Below are 17,938 nucleotides of genomic sequence, written 5' to 3'. Positions count from 1 at the left end.
AAAGCTTCCAAATACAAGTACAATTTCTTGTTTGGTAAGGGAGGTGGAAGCCTATTTATGGATGAAGACATTCTATTCACCAACCTGAGGTTTCATATAGGATCAAATATTGGTCTCTCTCAGGAATATCGTTCTTCATATTTCTCCAAACAACCAAACATGTATGTACTCGCGCTTTATCCCAACTTCGTCGTACTCACAATATCATCATCCCAAGCCACTCTTTTACCCAAGCTACACTTATGGAAATACTATTTTTAAGCAACAAATCACTTGGTCTACTCAGATATAACCTCATGACTGGATGCTCCATAATTTTCGTATCACATGTGAAAACATATCCCACCTCTGTTACTCCCAAATCATTTTACATAACCTCATCCTCACCGTTCATTCAAACTGAACTCCTACTCGTTCATCTTTCACTTTCTCTCAGCTCAAATATATTTATTTACTCACTCCCGTATATAAGAACATAGTAATACTCATATATCTACCATTTTCTCAGAAAAAGATATCCAAAAATTTCCATCTCAAATGGATGAGAAACGCATTCTTCCTACCAATCCATCCTCTCTCACTAAACTAGTTTTAATTGATAAGACTATTATCTTAGCTGAGAATAATAACAATTAGACAAGGTGTATGATCGGTCATGTCTGTTGTGGAACACTCGTTCCAACAACATCTTTGAGAATCTACATCTGCTCTCAGTGGCTTTTACTGCAAACTCCAACAATTACAACTTTTAGTGGGTTGAGAAACAAGATTCTCATTCGTTTTCTGGATGAGGTTGATTTCAATAGAGTAAATCAATAGAGACAATGGTACACTTGTAGTTTTGTTGTAGCTTTAATAGTTATACCACCTTCTGGTTAGTCGAACAACTGCCCAAATGTGTTCACTGAAGAACTTATGTGGCGTAAACTATCAATATTCCCAAAGAGTGTACATAATTTGAAGAGTTCACACTTGGAGAGTTAGTTTAAGCCAAGGATCCTTTTGGTAACCACCCTCTAAATAAAAATGTTAAAGTCCGTGTGAAAATGTCTATTCAGAAACCTCTACCAACTGAAATCCCACTTGTTTCCAAGGATACAATTGGACCATTTCTCATTGGATGCAGATACTTTATATCATTCTTGTTATATCAGTGATCTTAAGGATGCTTTGTGCACTCGTGCTAAGATAATAAAAAATCAACAAGAAGGGAGATTCTAGTCACTAATCTACTCAAAGAAGTCCCCAACCTCGTGCTACTGTGCTAGATGAATACCTCCACAACCTTTTTATTGCTTCTTCAAGCTTGGTATCTATTGAAGAATATGCTAACCCTATCGAGGGGCACCCAGATGCTACTATGAACACCATGGATGATACTCCAATATCTGTTAATAGCGACGAAGGTAAAGTTGTAGCAATTGAAGATTCAACTATTTCTTATGATTTTAATACTCTACGCAGACAAATCAACATGGGCCCTTTCACCAGTAGATCCCCTTCTATGAATTTTTTTGATGTCCCTTGCTTTGAAGAAAGGCCTCCCTGTTATATCTAAATTGATTCCAACTCCTAACTCTAATTTGGAATCGGTAAGTGAAACTCAATGTACTCAACAAGTCTCTGTGAAGAAATTCAAACTAGCTGCTATCCCAACTCATCCTGCTTCCGTGCCTAGAGAAGAGGACATATCCCTAGATGCTAAACATGATGCTCTTACTAATAATCTTAAGAGGAAAATTAATCCAAAAACATATGCTAGGAAGCGTAGACGGGTTGCTAAATATGCTTTAACAAGTGTCATTGTGGTTCCAAACTTCAAATGAGAATGGGTTTGAACCTGATTATATAAGTATTTACCAGCCAATCACCCATTTGGGAAACCTTCCTCCCATATTGAACAACAACCAAAACCTCACATCGTCGTGTTAATCCATATGAGCAAGATCCTGAACCATTTATCAACCTTCGGTTAGTCATGATGTCTACTATAATTCTCCTCATGAGGCTGCCTCTCTGGATCTCAGCGCTACTCAAGGCAATCACTCTAGTGGTGGATCGACAAATTCTAAGGTTAATAACAATGTTGGATCTGCTAATCAGGTAAATGCTTCTTCCAACTTATTCTCCCCGCCTGAAACTATCGCTCCTACTTCTGTTACCACCATTACCTATTTTCCCATCAATAATGTTAATATACTGTGTTGGAATGCGAGGGAATTAGGGAAGAAATCTGCTAATGAGGAGCTTAGCATTCTCCTTAGAAACATAAACCCTGATATAGTTTTTTTTTTTTTCTGAAACAAAAATAAAGAATGATACTGCGGCTAGGAAATACTGATATAGTCTTTTTGATTCACTAACTTTGTAAAATTTATACCTCCCCCTCCCGGATGGATTATGTAACACTGATGGAGCTTTCAACTTGGTATCTTTGGCTAATAGTGCATGCTATGCAATGAAAGACTCATGAAATAAAGTTTCCTTTTGTGTTTCTATCACTTTTGAAGTATACTCTCCTGAAGAACCCGATACTAAAGCAATTTGGGTTTACTGAAGAAGGCAGTGGAGTTGCAGCTCACCCGTTTCATTGTGGAGAGTGATGCTAAGGAGTTGGTTGATCAGTTTTCGGCAAATTCTTTTGAATACAATCAACACAAGAATGCTATTTTAAAGATATTTCTTTTTTTAGTTCCAGCCTCGTGGCATGTATGTTCTATTTTCAACCTAGAATATGTAATAATGTCGCGCATACTTTGGCAAATTGGGCCAAAATAAACTTTATTTCTATATTTTGGTCGAGACCTCCTATTTGGCTACGAATTGTTGAAGAAAACTCCTAGACTTTCTAAAGGCCTATTCCTATGCACATACCAAAAAAAACTGGTTTGGCATACCAGGTGGCATGGCAAACCAATTGCGCTACTATGGGAAAACCACTGAGCGACGGACATAGCGAGCGTTATTCATAATATCTCCAGTGATATTCATAATATCGTTGGCGTCATACTTCCCAACACGCGTTATAAATAATATCGCTGGTTTTTATTAAGATTATCGACCAGTAGTATTCTGCAACGACTATTTCCCCCTTATGATTCCTATATATACGCCCTTGTACTTCTCCAGGTTACTCACACATACTTCTACATATATTTCACCAATTTATTTTTCTATATTCTCAATTTTAAATTTCATAATCATCAATGGCGAGATCCAATGAAGAGAGGAATGTTATTATGAACCGGTTCAGATTACAACAAGAAATGTATCGTAGGAGGTTGCAAGAACTTGATGATGAGGAATCTGAAGATAAATAAACTAATCGACACTTTGATACTTGTACATACGGGCCAAATACCTATATTTCCAGAGCCCAAAGAAGTATTATCAAGAAGATATACGTATCGAGGGAGGGAATTTTACCACCAAAAGCTGAAGCACGATTATTTTCTTCCAAATTTTGTGTCTCTGATCAAAATTTCCAAGGTCGATTCCGCATGCCTCGTCATCTGGTGAAAAAGATTATTGAAGAGCTTTGTCGAGTATAACCTCAATTTAATTATCAGTTTGATGCACTGAATATTAGAAGTCATAAACCTGAACAAAAATTTACTTCGGCTTTAAGGATTCTAGGTTATGGCATTCCGGCGGATGTGAACGATGAGTACTTTCGTATGGCTAAACAACTTCATTCACTTACCTTTCATTGTTTTGTGAAGTAATGATTAATCATTTTGGTCCAACATATTTAGGAAAACTAACCGAGGAAGATGTTAGACAAATATTGAGGGAGAATGAGGAAAAGGGATTCCCAGGAATGCTAGGTAGTCTCGATTGTATGTATTGGGAATGGAAAGGATGCCCTGTTTATTGGGCCGGTAATATAAGGATCATTATCCAAAACCAACAGTTATCCTTGAAGCTGCTGCTTCTTATGATTGTTGGATATAACACGCTTTTTTTGGTCTTCCGGGTTCACAATATGATATTAATGTTTTGCACAAGTCGCATATGTTTGAAGATCTGAAGTATGGAATTTCTCCCTAAGTCTGTTTCACGATCAACGACCATCAGCACACTCATGGATATTATCTTGCGGATGGTATCTAACCAAAATGGTCCACCTTGGTTCAATGCTGCCGTCAGCCTCCTGTCGGTGCATTGGGCCGTTCATACCAACATTTTAACGATACCCGAATGGCATTGAAGAAGGATGTGGAATGCGCTTTTGGAATTTTGAAGAGGAAGTTCGCTATCATTTGTGGCCCATATCGTGGGTTGAGTCCTCGTGAAATGCACAAGACTATGCTCACTTGCATAATTCTTCATAACATGGTAATTCAGGAAACCCGTCGTGGTTTGGATTGGACTAACTATAAAGATGAACATTTGAGGCCGGAGATTCACCCATAAAGAGGCGTCCCTGCAAGGATTTATGCTCAAATGACTAATTACATTCAGAACCGAAATTTGTATGACAGTTTAAGAGATGATTCGAGATTGAATCTTTGGGTAAAGCATGGAAGACAATGTTTAAGTTATGTATTTTTATTTATTTTTATCTTTAGGTTATTTATTTTTTTAAGTTATATATTTTATTTTAAGTTAATGAGCAAAATTTATTAAAATAGACATTTCAAATTAATCAACTTCAACTTTTTATTTCAAACTAATATTAAGTGGAATGCAATAACAACATATCAAATTCACCCATATTAATATTAACTAGTATTAAAATTCAAATTAAACTAATACATCAATCATCTAGAGGAATTATTACATCAAACTCATCATGAGTTTCATCCTCATCATCGTCACCATTGGGTTGGTTGTTGGTAAATCCAGCTTGTTGTTCAATCTGCGCTTGAATCCTGTCAAATTCGATTTGCCACAAATGTTTTTGCTGGACGTTCATAATTGAAGTGTTAGCTTGAAGGATGTTATGCTTGTCATAGTCAAACCCAAATTTTTCTTGAAAAATACGACTCTTCTTACTCTCCCTGTTCTGAAATTTCCTCTCACCTGCTCTTTGCTTCTCGACGGTCTTTTGATGTTCCATAAACTCTGCCATGTTAAATCCACTAGAACTCTCTCCTTCTTGAGCTAATTTTCTAGCCAGTCTTGCATTGTTCCTCCCTGGAAGTTTTCTCTTACCATCATCATAATTATTGAAAACTAAGTTGGCATTTGGGTTTCTTGGGGTATATGGTGAAGAATTTGATGGACCTGGTGAAAATGGTGAAGAATTTGGTGTTGAGGGAGAATAATTATATGGTGACCTTTCAGGTACTTGTTGATTACTTGCTAAGAAATATGGATTATATTTGTTCAACACCTTCAAATATGATAACAACTTTCGTAAGAGAACTGTTTACCATGTTTTCGCTGCCAATCTGTACGAACCTGTCTTTCAAAATCAACATCCACCTGACCACTCTCCTTGCCTCCTCTATTGGCTTGCATTATCAATGCAACATAAGCGGCTACTTCCCTGTTGATTACAATGAAGTGTTCTGCCAATCCTTTTGGATCACGAGAATTGATGTTCATGGTTTGTTCTTCATATTTACGAAATATATTTTCCCACATGGTGTTACCATGTTGTTGTGCACCATCAATACAATCTTGGGTAAAAAAAACATAATTACGACAAATACATTCATCTTCTATCATGTTGTATTTTGCACCACGAACTCTGGTTTTTTTACCTTTGCCTTGACTTTGAGATTGGGAATCCATATTACAAGAAATAAATAATCGTAAAGAAGGACTGAATTGTTTTAGATTTGAATAAGATTGAGAGACTGATTGAGAAATTTTAGAGAGATTTAGAAATTCTGGTGTGAGTTAAAATTGGTTTGAAATTGGTATTTATAGTAGGGAAAAATAGTAGCCGTTGGATGAGGAACTACTGAGCGATAATCAAATTAGCGAGCGATGTTGTGCCAACGAGCGGTCGAAACTCGATCACTCGCTGGAAACTCCATCGTGTATGCCTATATGTTATTTCTGACATATAGACATACACGTTTGGCAGTTTGGCATACCCATTATGAATGCATATATGCCAAACATCAGATTTTGGCATGTGCATAGGAATAGGCCAAAAAGGCTTTGACTATAAAGAAAAAGAAAAAGCACGTATACCTGTAATCTCAACTATTCTTATTGGGCGATAGATAGACTGATTACTGATAATGATTGTGCCAAAAATGTTGTGAAATAAATGTGTACAGTATAGAGTCTGTGCGGCGCCAGTGACATAAAATGTCACAAGCTTGATTGTTGCATAGTGTTGAGAGAAGATAACAGTCAAAGTGCAGCATAGTAGCTTTTTAAGGCCATCACCATAATTTTACGACCCATATGGATATGTACCCATAAAAGTTTAAATATTTGTATGGCAATGAATTGGTACTTTCTGCAGTGGGGTTTGTACATAGTTTCCATTTCATTCCTCTCTTCCTCCTTATCTCTTTGATTTAAGAGCTCATTCCAGAACTTGTATGGGTCTTTGATAACCCTTTCTTGGTTCTTCTCTTCTCTAGTTGAATGCCATTGCCAATCAATCAGTTTGAAACCGAAACTCAGAAACAAAATTAATATCAAAAGGAGCTCAATCAATACCAGACAAGAAGCTCATGTATGAGGTAGGAACCTACCATTGCTAAAGGCCCCACAAAGGGTTCATACACATGCCCTAACTATGTCGTATTGCTTTAGACCCCAATAATCAGTCTCCAGTTAAGCGCTAATGGCTTTTTCTCTCATCATCAACATGGTTAATGTCTCATAATTCTCAATAATTCTCATACTTTTGTCTGTTTGAAATTCTTTCTCAATCTATCACCTTTTATTCAAACAGCTCACAGTAACTAAAGTTGTTTCGCATATTTTTTTGGTACCTATTTGCTCACTTACCCATATCTAGAGCTGGCCAATGACAAGCTTTTAAGGTATCATGCAACCACAATTATTCTTAACATGCTTTCATTTTATCACAATCAAACCCTCTAACATGCTCTTAATCAAACTATAACATGCATTTGTCCCTCATAATCAAAATCCTAAACTGCTTAATCTTCTCTTAATCCCAAATTTAAACATCTTTCCTGACACGTGAATATATTCTTATTACGGGCTATTACTTTGTCTTTAATAGGTACCTTATTAGATAACAACAAATGCTTAGATCTTAGATTGACAAATTTCGTACACAAAGGAAAAATACAATAAATACAATTAATCCATAAACCCCCTTGACCCTTTCGGTCTTGACTCTTGACTAGAGCTTTCGAGACTTTTGAGGGGGTGTTAATTAGCATGGCGTTTTTAGGGGCCACCCCAAAGGATTTAGGGGCCATCAATTTATACCCAGCCAAAGACTCTAGTTAAGGGGTACCCTATATGATATTGAAGTTACATAAATGCCCTTATGGTAAAACTGTATAAAAACCAAATCAAAAACAATTCTACTCATTTCAACTCTTTTTCTTCCAGTTTCCTATTATCTTCCGATTGTGGAAGAAAAAAAAAATTTCCACTCCAAAGTCAAATGGCCCAAATTAGGTAAGAATCTATCATATTTGGGGTTTATTTCGCTTTAATTCGACGAATCGAGAAAAAATAATTCTAGGGTTTTCGGTTATTTATCCAGATTCGGGGGATATTCATGCTCCTTTACTTCCGAATGTAGTCGTGTTCTTCATTTCTCAAGAACATCGACAGTATTCGGGAGAAATATTTGATGGTTATCGGCCGAATATTGTTGGTCATATCTTCCTGGATACAAACTGGTAATAATCGGTAGTTTAATGAATTTTTTGGCTCCCGAATATATTTAAGTAGACACACAGTATTCGGAAGTACACTCACTACCGAATATATATATATATATATATTGAAAAAATCTCAAAATTTCTGATATAGGAAAAATCCCATTTTTGGGCCAGTATTTATTCGGAAGACAATATAATGTTATATACTTCCGATTATTTCAATTTCAAAATTTGAAAAGTATAAGTTTTTCCCAAATTCTGATTTTTGGGACATCGTACATTCGGGACTTTACAAAACAATTATCCTCCGAATATAGCAAGTTCAAAACAAACCACGCCTTGGCTCTAGGTGGTTCCAAGGGCCAATATAGAATGTTAGACAACCCATATTCGGAAGTTTGGGTAACTAATTATACTTCCGATTATTTCAATTTCAAAATTTGAAAAGTATAAGTTTTTCCCAAATTCTGATTTTTGGGCCATCGTACATTCGGGACTTTACAAAACATTTATCCTCCGAATATAGCAAGTTCAAAACAAACCACGCCTTGGCTCTAGGTGGTTCCAAGGGCCAATATAGAATGTTAGACATCCCATATTCGGAAGTTTGGGTAACTAATTATACTTCCGATTATTTCAATTTCAAAATTTGAAAAGTATAAGTTTTTCCCAAATTCTGATTTTTGGGCCATCGTACATTCGGGACTTTACAAAACAATTATCCTCCGAATATAGCAAGTTCAAAACAAACCACGCCTTGGCTCTAGGTGGTTCCAAGGGCCAATATAGAATGTTAGACAGCCCATATTCGGAAGTTTGGGTAACTAATTATACTTCCGATTATTTCAATTTCAAAATTTGAAAAGTTAAGTTTTTCCAAATTCTGATTTTTGGGTCATCGTACATTCGGGACTTTACAAAACAATTATCCTCCGAATATAGCAAGTTCAAAACAAACCACGCCTTGGATCTAGGTGGTTCCAAGGGCCAATATAGAATGTTAGACAGCCCATATTCGGAAGTTTGGGTAACTAATTATACTTCCGATTATTTCAATTTCAAAATTCGAAAAGTATAAGTTTTCCAAATTCTGATTTTTGGGCCATCGTACATTCGGGACTTTACAAAACAATTATCCTCCGAATATAGCAAGTTCAAAAACAAACCACGCCTTGGCTCTAGGTGGTTCCAAGGGCCAATATAGAATGTTAGACAGCCCATATTCGGAAGTTTGGGTAACTAATTATACTTCCGATTATTTCAATTTCAAAATTTGAAAAGTATAAGTTTTTCCCAAATTCTGATTTTTGGGTCATCGTACATTCGGGACTTTACAAAACAATTATCCTCCTAATATAGCAAGTTCAAAACAAACCACGCCTTGGCTCTAGGTGGTTCCAAGGGCCAATATAGAATGTTAGACACCCATATTCGGATGTTTGGGTAACTAATTATACTTCCGATTATTTCAATTTCAAAATTTGAAAAGTATAAGTTTTCCCAAATTCTGATTTTTGGGCCATCGTACATTCGGGACTTTACAAAACAATTATCCTCCGAATAATATAGTCGTGTTAGAAATACCAACTTAATCGGTAGATAAGAATTTAAGTTGCCACCGAATGTCTTATTCGGAGGGAATACGTGTATCTTAACAACCGATTGTAGTGCACCAATGATACGAAACCTCAACGGCCATATTCAGGAAACCTCAACGGCCATATTTTCAGAAACCTCAACGATATCACCTCAACGGCCATATTTTCAAAAATTAGATCCGTTGGAACTCTAATCTATATAAGGAGGGTAACCCCTCTCAGTTATTATTGAGTAACAAATCTGAATGAAAAACCTTTTCAATGGCAAGTCCATCATCAATCGACAACATACTTCGAAGATGCAAGCGAACAACTACATCAATTGCAGCAAGGGAAGAAGAAATACAAAAAAGGAACAAACAACCCAAAAAAATTAAACCATCGTTAGTGGCAACGGAGGAGGAGGAAGAGGAAATCAAGGCTAAGAAGCGAGGTCAAGAACAATTCCATCATAGAGAAAGATTAAAACAAGTTGAGGAAGAGACCGAATGGATAAAAAATTATTACATTGTGAAAGATCTACCCAAAGAACAGCAGGACGATCGTATATTTTGGATTAACGTTTCATTGGGTCCTTTTGTTGGTAAGTACAAGAAGCCACGCCACAATTATGAACCATCCCATGTTTCTTCAAGGGTGCACCATGTTATAAAATTGTGCACCGAGTACAACCGTATTCTTGCTAGGCACAGAGACGACAGGTTTGCGGCACAAGATGCTTATTCCAAGTGGAGAGGAGAGTCGTTTCTACATTTCGAAGCCGCGTTGATTGTTGCATCTCGGACTGGGAAAAAAGAATAACATGTGATGTTTGAGTGCTGTAAATTCAAATTTTTAATATTAATCGGCGGTTTGATAAAATATGGAATTCCCGAATATGATTAATCGTATTGAAGTGTTATAATACTGTTGTTCCGATTACATAGTTTCAAAAAAAATTATAATCGTGCCTCGAAAAAAAACGATCAAACATCGTCATCATCCGAGGGGATCAATTCGAGTAACTCAGCGGGAAAGTTGTTGTCCATAACACGATCCCAATCAACCATGTTGGACTCATATTGTTTCACCCAATCCTTGCAATGGTTCATCGGGAAGTAATCGTGCCACTTACTCAACGGAGGTAACGGACAATCTTTCTTTACTCTTAAACCGATAAAATGCATTTCATTCACAAATGCCATTACGATTCTTCTATCTTTAACCGACTCGTCGCAAGCCGTTCTTGTGGGTGCAAACGTCATGCTAAGTCCATACATAGGAGGAACGAAGAAATGTACCACGCAATTCAAAACGTCCGCTAGGAGATATCCAAATTTAGGCATTGTCATCCAATACTTGGATCCGATTGTCTTCAATCCCTTTCGACACTTCACACGCGCAACTAAGTCTTTGAACTCTTGTTCTTTGTCGTATCTATCTCCTCGCCTCATCATCTCCATATAAAAACCCTTGTCCTTCACTAGTTGTACCGCCATCTTATTTCTTAAATATTGGCATTGGGTGACATCTTCGATATCCGCCTCTCTAAAGTAACCCATTTGTTCCGTAGCAACGTGAAACCCACAATTTCCATCCCCATCAACCTCGTCGGTCGACAAAACAAATGGAATGATAAGTGGAGGGAGTTGTTCCAAATACTCTTTGTATATTGTATATGTGGATCGATTTGGTCTTCCATTAAGATCTCTAGGGCAACGAAGAGTACCTTTGTCCTCTTTTATAGTAAGAATTTCCATTGGTTGGGTTTGTTGCGAGGCGTTCATTTGCTCAACAACTTCTTCGACAACATTGGGTTGACTTACTTGAGAAGGATCTGTAGAGATCTTTGGCCTTACTTGTCCGGTGGTTGGTCCACTTTGATCATTTCTTGGACGACCTCTTTTCTTAGGTTCCGGCTCATCTTCAAATTCGGCTTCCGAACACTCGTGCCTAGACAATATTCTTTTATTAGACAAATACTCCTTCAACTCTTTTCTTTGGATGGTCCTCGACACTTCGGTGTTCGGCCTACCAGTGTTCTTTTGCTTAATAGGTTCATCAACCTCCCTTAAACAAGGGTGAAGGGCTTCCTCCAAATTATGCATCAATATTGCTTTTTGGTGCCGTTTGATGTAGCGTAACGCTCGGCTATTCGTGCATACAATTCCGACTCGAAGAAAGACGGACCATCAACTACCGGGGTGTTCGGAGTGAAACTTAATTGCTTCCAAAATGGGTGAATATCATCGATGTCAATCACTTCAACATACCTACCCAACTTATGACGACATGGGAGTCCAATACCTATCATATCCTTGCAAACACAAACCGTATTCTCGTCATCATAAGTTTTATATAACTTCAATTGTTTCATCATGCGATTTATTCCCCATCTTGAAACTTTATGAACAACTCGCCTTAGAAGCAATTTTTCCTTAATATGTTCCATCGGGAATTGGTGTACACTAAATTGCATACATTTCCTAATCTTTACGAGATCACGATTGGTGAATTCATGGATTGCTTCTTGGATCGACACAACTCCATTTTGACTACCAATTAGTATTTTCTTTAGTCGACCATGAGACCCCTCCGCAATGCTTGTCGCCTCGTTCTTGAAGTTACGATATTCATATGTCCATGCAAACACAAACCTCTCCTTAATCGTTAACCATTGTGTTTTACAATACTCAACCGGTTTTGGGTAATCCGTGCCGTATTCATCCTCAAATTTCTTCAAGTTACATTGGTAAATTTCCTCGGTCATCGACCAAACGATTTTGTCCCATGCTTTCATGAACATTTTCCAAATTATTCCATCCTCCTTCCACTTTTCTTCAAATAGCCTATCCTCTTCCTTACGTTCTTCCAAGGTTAATTTCCTAATGCGCTCATCCTCTTCCTTTGACCTCTTGGTACCCTTCCTTGGTCTTTTAGCTTGGAAATGATGATGGCAATTGGTTTTGAGATTGCATTGAATGTGCCACGTACATTGCAAGTTTTGGGCTTCCGGAAACACTACCGCTATTGCATGCATTAAGCCTTGATCGTTATCCGTTACAATAACCCTTGGAAAATTATCACCGTTATAAATGGACCTCAACGTCTCCAACATCCAAATGAAACTCACATTGTTCTCATGATCCATTAAACCCCATGCAATCGTAAACGTGTTTTTGTCCGAAGTATGGCAAGCAATGTTCAACAACGGCATATTATACTTGTTTGTCTTATAAGTAGCATCTATCAACAAAATTTGATGAAAGCATTGAGCCAATTGGATCATTTCGGGATGTGCCAAGAAAATACGAACCACTATACCATCATTTTCTTCCCTTCTCAAGGTGTAGCTGTGTAACTCCGCTAACCACTCCGATTGTTGCATGACCGTTCTACCATCCCAATCAGTCCTTTTGATCGTAGCTAGGGCCGACTTAATTGTAGACAAAGAAGACAAGTTGTCGGGATCGTCCGCCTTTATTTTACTTAAGATCGCACTCGCTTTTTGGATCCGCATAGACCTCACCGTCTGCATTTGATGTGGTTTTAACTTGGCAACCATTACATGTCCAATTAAATCCAACGGATCATCATGGTTGTGACAACCGTTATCAACTTTATACATTTTATACTCTTTACCTTTATACATTCTATCTTCTTGGTATTGCTTCGGTATTTCCTATTCGTCTTCCGTATGTACTTACTATTCTTTCCCTCGTGACTCTTTCGCGTCCCACCTCGCTCACAAATCATTTCAAATCGAGTGTCACTAACATGATTATTTTGAAATACCACGCACATGTTATCTTTTGCCTTGTTCATAAGCCATTCCTTTGCCTCCTTCTTACTTCCAAATGTATAAACGTGCATAAAAAAAACAAATCTAATAAGCATAACCATTTAACATATAAATTTTGAAAAAAAGAAAAAAGTAGTAATGAGTATACCAAATCGTTTGCATAGTATAGGGAAGTGTCGGGCCTCAAATAAAAGTCATCAACAAACTCTTCAACGGCCTGCATATGAAAGCAACAAATTATTATACAATAATCAGAGGTTATTAAATAAGTCAAACTTCCGAATATTCTATATTCGGAATCCTATCGGTTACCCAAAACACCCGATCTATGCAAATGAATGTACACAGTTTACTGAGTGAAAAAAATGATATAATCGGAGGTCATTAAATAAGTCAAACTTTCGAATACTTTATATTCAGAATCCTATCGGTTACCCAAAACACCCGATTTATGCAAATGAATGTACACAGTTTACTGAGTGCAAAAAATGATATAATCGGAAGCTAAAATATATAGTAAACCAGCCGAATATAAATAACCGGGAGATAACTTTAATCGATAAACATCCGATTTTCAAGTTTTCGGAAATTTTATTTTGAGGCCACTGTTATATTCGGCAGTCAAATAATGTTAAACTATTACCGATTGTAAAGGATAAGAATACTGAGTTTTGAAATTTTCCAAGGAATTCGTTTTTGGGGCCATTCAGAGGTAAATAACTCTACATAACTACCGAATGTAGATATTTTTGGAAAACCAGTTTGGGGTTTTTCTCATATTCGGCAGTAAACTAGTATCTTGGAACTACCGAATATACATATTTGGTACTCAGTGTGTTATATTCGTAAGTTTAATCTACAAATTATCTACCGAATCTGGGTAGTTCATGGCATTCAATGCATGCAATAATCGGTTTTTCTTGTTTACAAAAGCACACAAACCATGCAAATCGAGTATTTTAGTTTCTTAACACAATACCTGTGTTTTACATGCATCGTTAGCTTCAATATCATGCGATTCTCCATTTTCTTCCATGAAAGGGTCGTCTAGGTTTTCCTCTCCACAAAAGTTTGGATCATTCAACATATACCCCAAATCGTCTTCTCTAAACGGTCGTGAACCCTCAACATTTTGTTCTTCGTCATGATTCTCACCTTCTTCTTCATATCCATCCATTTTTATAGTGAAAAAAATGGTTTTTCCCTTTTTTCCTTCAACCTCTTCTCTATAACTCTAATAACTCACAAATGCAAAAGAAATGAAAAAATGAAACAAAAATCATTCTAATACTGCACCGACCACAATCGGAAGTCTGGGAAATATTTTGGCTTCCGATTGAAATCGGAGGATAACAATGTTATCATATCCTCCGAATATATAAGGGTAATTTCGCCATTACGAATTACGCGAGATAAGGGCTGGCTACATTTTCCCTTTGAATGACCTTTTTTGTTTTATTATTGGCCTCTAAATCCTTTCGAGTGACCCTAAAAACTCGAGGTTAATTAGTAGCAAAGCAGGGATCTTTTAAGAGAGGAGTAGTGCTTATAAATGAACCTTCTCTCTATCACAGATTCCACAGTTCACACCCAAGGAGAGAGAGAGAGAGGAGAGAATAGAGTAGCTGAAAATGGGTTCCTCTGTTTTTTCTTCTTGTGTTATGATCATGCTATGTTTCTTCATCTGTTTCTCACTCTGTGATGCTACATACCACAAGAAACGTGTTGCTTCTCACAACTACAGAGATGCACTCACTAAATCAATCCTGTTCTTTGAAGGACAAAGATCAGGAAAGCTCCCTGCTAATCACAGAGTTCCATGGAGAAAAGACTCTGGTCTCTCTGATGGGTCAGCCTTGAATGTAAACTACAACTCATGAAACTCCTTAACTTTTCATCATTTACTCACTACATTTTGGTTCAGTAAGAACTAACTTTTTTCTTCCTTTTTCTTTTTGTTGCAGGTTGATTTAGTTGGAGGATATTATGATGCAGGGGACAATGTGAAGTTTGGTTTACCAATGGCTTTCACAACTACTATGCTCTCATGGAGTGTTCTTGAATTTGGTGGGTTGATGAAGAGTGAGTTACAAAATTCAAGAAACGCCATTAAATGGGGTTCTGATTATCTTCTTAAAGCTACTGCTCATCCCGGCACCATTTATGTTCAGGTTTCATTTCTTGACAACCCTTTTGAAATGATTTGATTAGTTGAAATATGCAAGTGTTTTAGGTTCTAATTAACGGTTCCATGTAATAATGCAGGTTGGTGATGCAAACAAAGATCATGCTTGTTGGGAAAGACCAGAAGATATGGACACAGCAAGATCTGTTTACAAAGTTGACAAAAACAACCCTGGTTCTGATGTTGCTGGTGAAACTGCTGCTGCTCTTGCTGCTGCTTCTCTAGTGTTTAGGAAATGTGATCCTAATTACTCAAAAGTTCTTCTCAAAAGAGCTCAAATGGTGTTTGCATTTGCTGATAAATACAGAGGAACTTACAGTACTGGTCTTCATAAAGATGTTTGCCCTTTTTACTGTTCCTTTTCTGGCTATCATGTAAGTAACATTTGCAATTTTTTTGTTCTTAAAAATCTGTTGATGTTTTGAATCTAATTTTTGGTTTTGTAAATTAATCAGGATGAATTGTTGTGGGGAGCAGCTTGGTTACAGAAAGCAACAAAGAAACCAACATATTTGAATTACATTCACACAAATGGTGTCAATCTTGGTGCTGATGATTATGATAATGTATTTGGTTGGGATAATAAACATGTTGGTGCTAGGATTCTTCTTTCCAAGGTCCTTATTTTCAACTCAATCTTGACTTTTTTTTTCCTCACTAATTTCTTCACCAATTAGTTAACAAAATGCAAATAATTTTGATTTTCAGGCATTTCTGGTTTCAAAAGTTCAATCTCTAGCTGATTTCAAAGGTCATGCAGATAGTTTCATATGTTCTCTCATGCCTGGTTCCTCAAAATACACCCCAGGTCCCCCCTCTCCCTCTATGCTCTCTCACTCTCTGGATTTTTCCCATCTCTCTTCCTTTACAGGGGTATCTATGTTTTTCTTTTTTTTTTGGTTTGATTTTAACGGCTAGTTTTCATGTTTTTTTAGGTGGTTTACTATACAAATTGAGTGATAGCAACATGCAGTATGTTACATCTACTTCATTCCTCCTGCTAACATACGCCAAGTACTTGACAAAATCACACAAAGTTGTTACCTGCGGTGGTACCACATTTTCACCCAGGAAAATCAGAACCCTTGCCAAGAAACAAGTAAGTTTTCAGTTGTTTTCAGTTTGCCATCCTTTTGTTTTCATTCTTTCTTGTGTATGATTTTTATCCTTTTCTTCGGCGTATTTTAGCGTAGGATTATAATGTTTTGCTACTGTGCGCTTGTATAGGTGGACTACCTTTTGGGAAACAATCCACTGAAGATGTCGTATATGGTGGGATATGGAAACAAATACCCACAAAGAATTCATCACAGAGGGGCATCTATACCGTCTAAATCATCACATCCAGAGAAGATCCAATGCTCAGCAGGATTCAGTTTCTTAAACACAAACTCGCCCAACCCTAATGTCCATGTTGGTGCTATTGTTGGTGGACCTGATTTGCGCGATCAATTCCCAGATATTAGGACTGATTACGAACAATCTGAACCATCCACTTACATGAATGCTCCTTTGGTTGGTTCTTTAGCTTATCTGGCTCACTCTTTTGGTCAACTCTAGTCAGAAGCAGTAGAAGAAAAAGGGTCAAAAAGAAATTACCCTAAACCCTCATGAGTGTTACTATAATCTTATAAAATAGTAATGTCAAATCATTAAACTAAGCTAGCTGTTATTATGGGTTGTTAATTAGGGAGTTTTATTTTATTATGACAAAAAATAGTGTTGTTTAATGGTTTCCTAAAGGGCCTAAAACCCAAGGTTTATATAGCTCTAGAAAACAATCTTTATGTACTTCTCTTTGCCGTTGCCGGGAATGGATTTCATGTGTAATTTGCAGCTTCTTGTCTTGTTATTTAATATAACGATGAAATTATGATTGCATTGTGTTCTTCTTTGCGTCCACTTGTAGCAGTAGAACTAGAAGGTGTTGGAAGTTGTGATTTTGGCTTGAGTAGTTCAAATCTGAATCTACTCGTTTCCATTAGAAAATGGGTTTTGTCGTAAGATTCTAGGGTTTAATAACACTGCCCAAGGCACCCGAAACAAAGTGTTATTAAAGCAATTGTTTTTGTTTTTAGTAATTTTAGTTACTAGTGAAAACTAGTACGCAAGTACTAATTAAAGTAGGTAACTTGTTTGAGTTTAATATTCTGACGGATGGATAATGAGATGGGAACGCAACACATGGGGAGTGAGAAGGACATGCTTGCTTGCGAGCTAGGGTCAAAGCTCTGAGATGTGTCAGGATGTAGAGTCGGTAAGAAAAAGAAAGCCTAAGTAAACAAAACTAGCTAGCTAGATAATAAAGTAGTAGATAGGGTAGTTGGTTGCAAGTAAACTAAAGACTGAGAAGAAGCAGAAATGAAAAAGATTGATTGTCATTTTTGAGAGAGAAAGGGAGAGGCATAACATGGGAAGGAAGACAAAGGAATTCTAGGGACAACAAGACATTCTTATTTCACATCTTTCATTCTCGGGTAGTGGTGGTGGTTGAGGGACCTTTGTTCTCGTGAGCTAGCTTGAACATGGGGTACCTGGTTTCTTGATAGGCTTGAATACTGCCGGTGGTGCGGCTGCCTGGGATTGCATTGTT

The 17,938-nt window shown here is 37.1% G+C and overlaps 1 protein-coding gene across 1 annotated transcript; it reads left to right on the top strand.

The window, feature by feature from the left end:
• The first annotated feature begins 14,732 nt into the window (after positions 1-14,732).
• LOC113318292 (endoglucanase 17-like) lies at positions 14,733-17,233 on the top strand. The gene is made up of 7 exons (XM_026566439.1): positions 14,733-15,022; positions 15,125-15,331; positions 15,426-15,719; positions 15,801-15,962; positions 16,054-16,153; positions 16,281-16,444; positions 16,573-17,233. The coding sequence occupies exons 1-7, from the start codon at positions 14,792-14,794 to the stop codon at positions 16,903-16,905; spliced, it is 1,491 nt and encodes a 496-aa protein (XP_026422224.1). The 5' UTR covers positions 14,733-14,791; the 3' UTR covers positions 16,906-17,233.
• Positions 17,234-17,938: the final 705 nt, after the last annotated feature.

The sequence above is a fragment of the Papaver somniferum genome, chromosome 10, assembly GCF_003573695.1.
Source record: "Papaver somniferum cultivar HN1 chromosome 10, ASM357369v1, whole genome shotgun sequence".
Classification (NCBI taxonomy): domain Eukaryota; kingdom Viridiplantae; phylum Streptophyta; class Magnoliopsida; order Ranunculales; family Papaveraceae; genus Papaver; species Papaver somniferum.
This window is presented reverse-complemented; position numbering and strand designations above follow the sequence as displayed.

Coding starts and splice junctions, on each gene's coding strand:
- LOC113318292 (XM_026566439.1), top strand. CDS start 14,792: ATGGGTTCCTCTGTTTTTTCTTCTTGTGTTATGATCATGCTATGTTTC. Junction 15,720..15,800: donor GTTCCTTTTCTGGCTATCAT/GTAAGTAACATT, acceptor TAAATTAATCAG/GATGAATTGTTGTGGGGAGC. Junction 16,154..16,280: donor TTCCTCAAAATACACCCCAG/GTCCCCCCTCTC, acceptor ATGTTTTTTTAG/GTGGTTTACTATACAAATTG.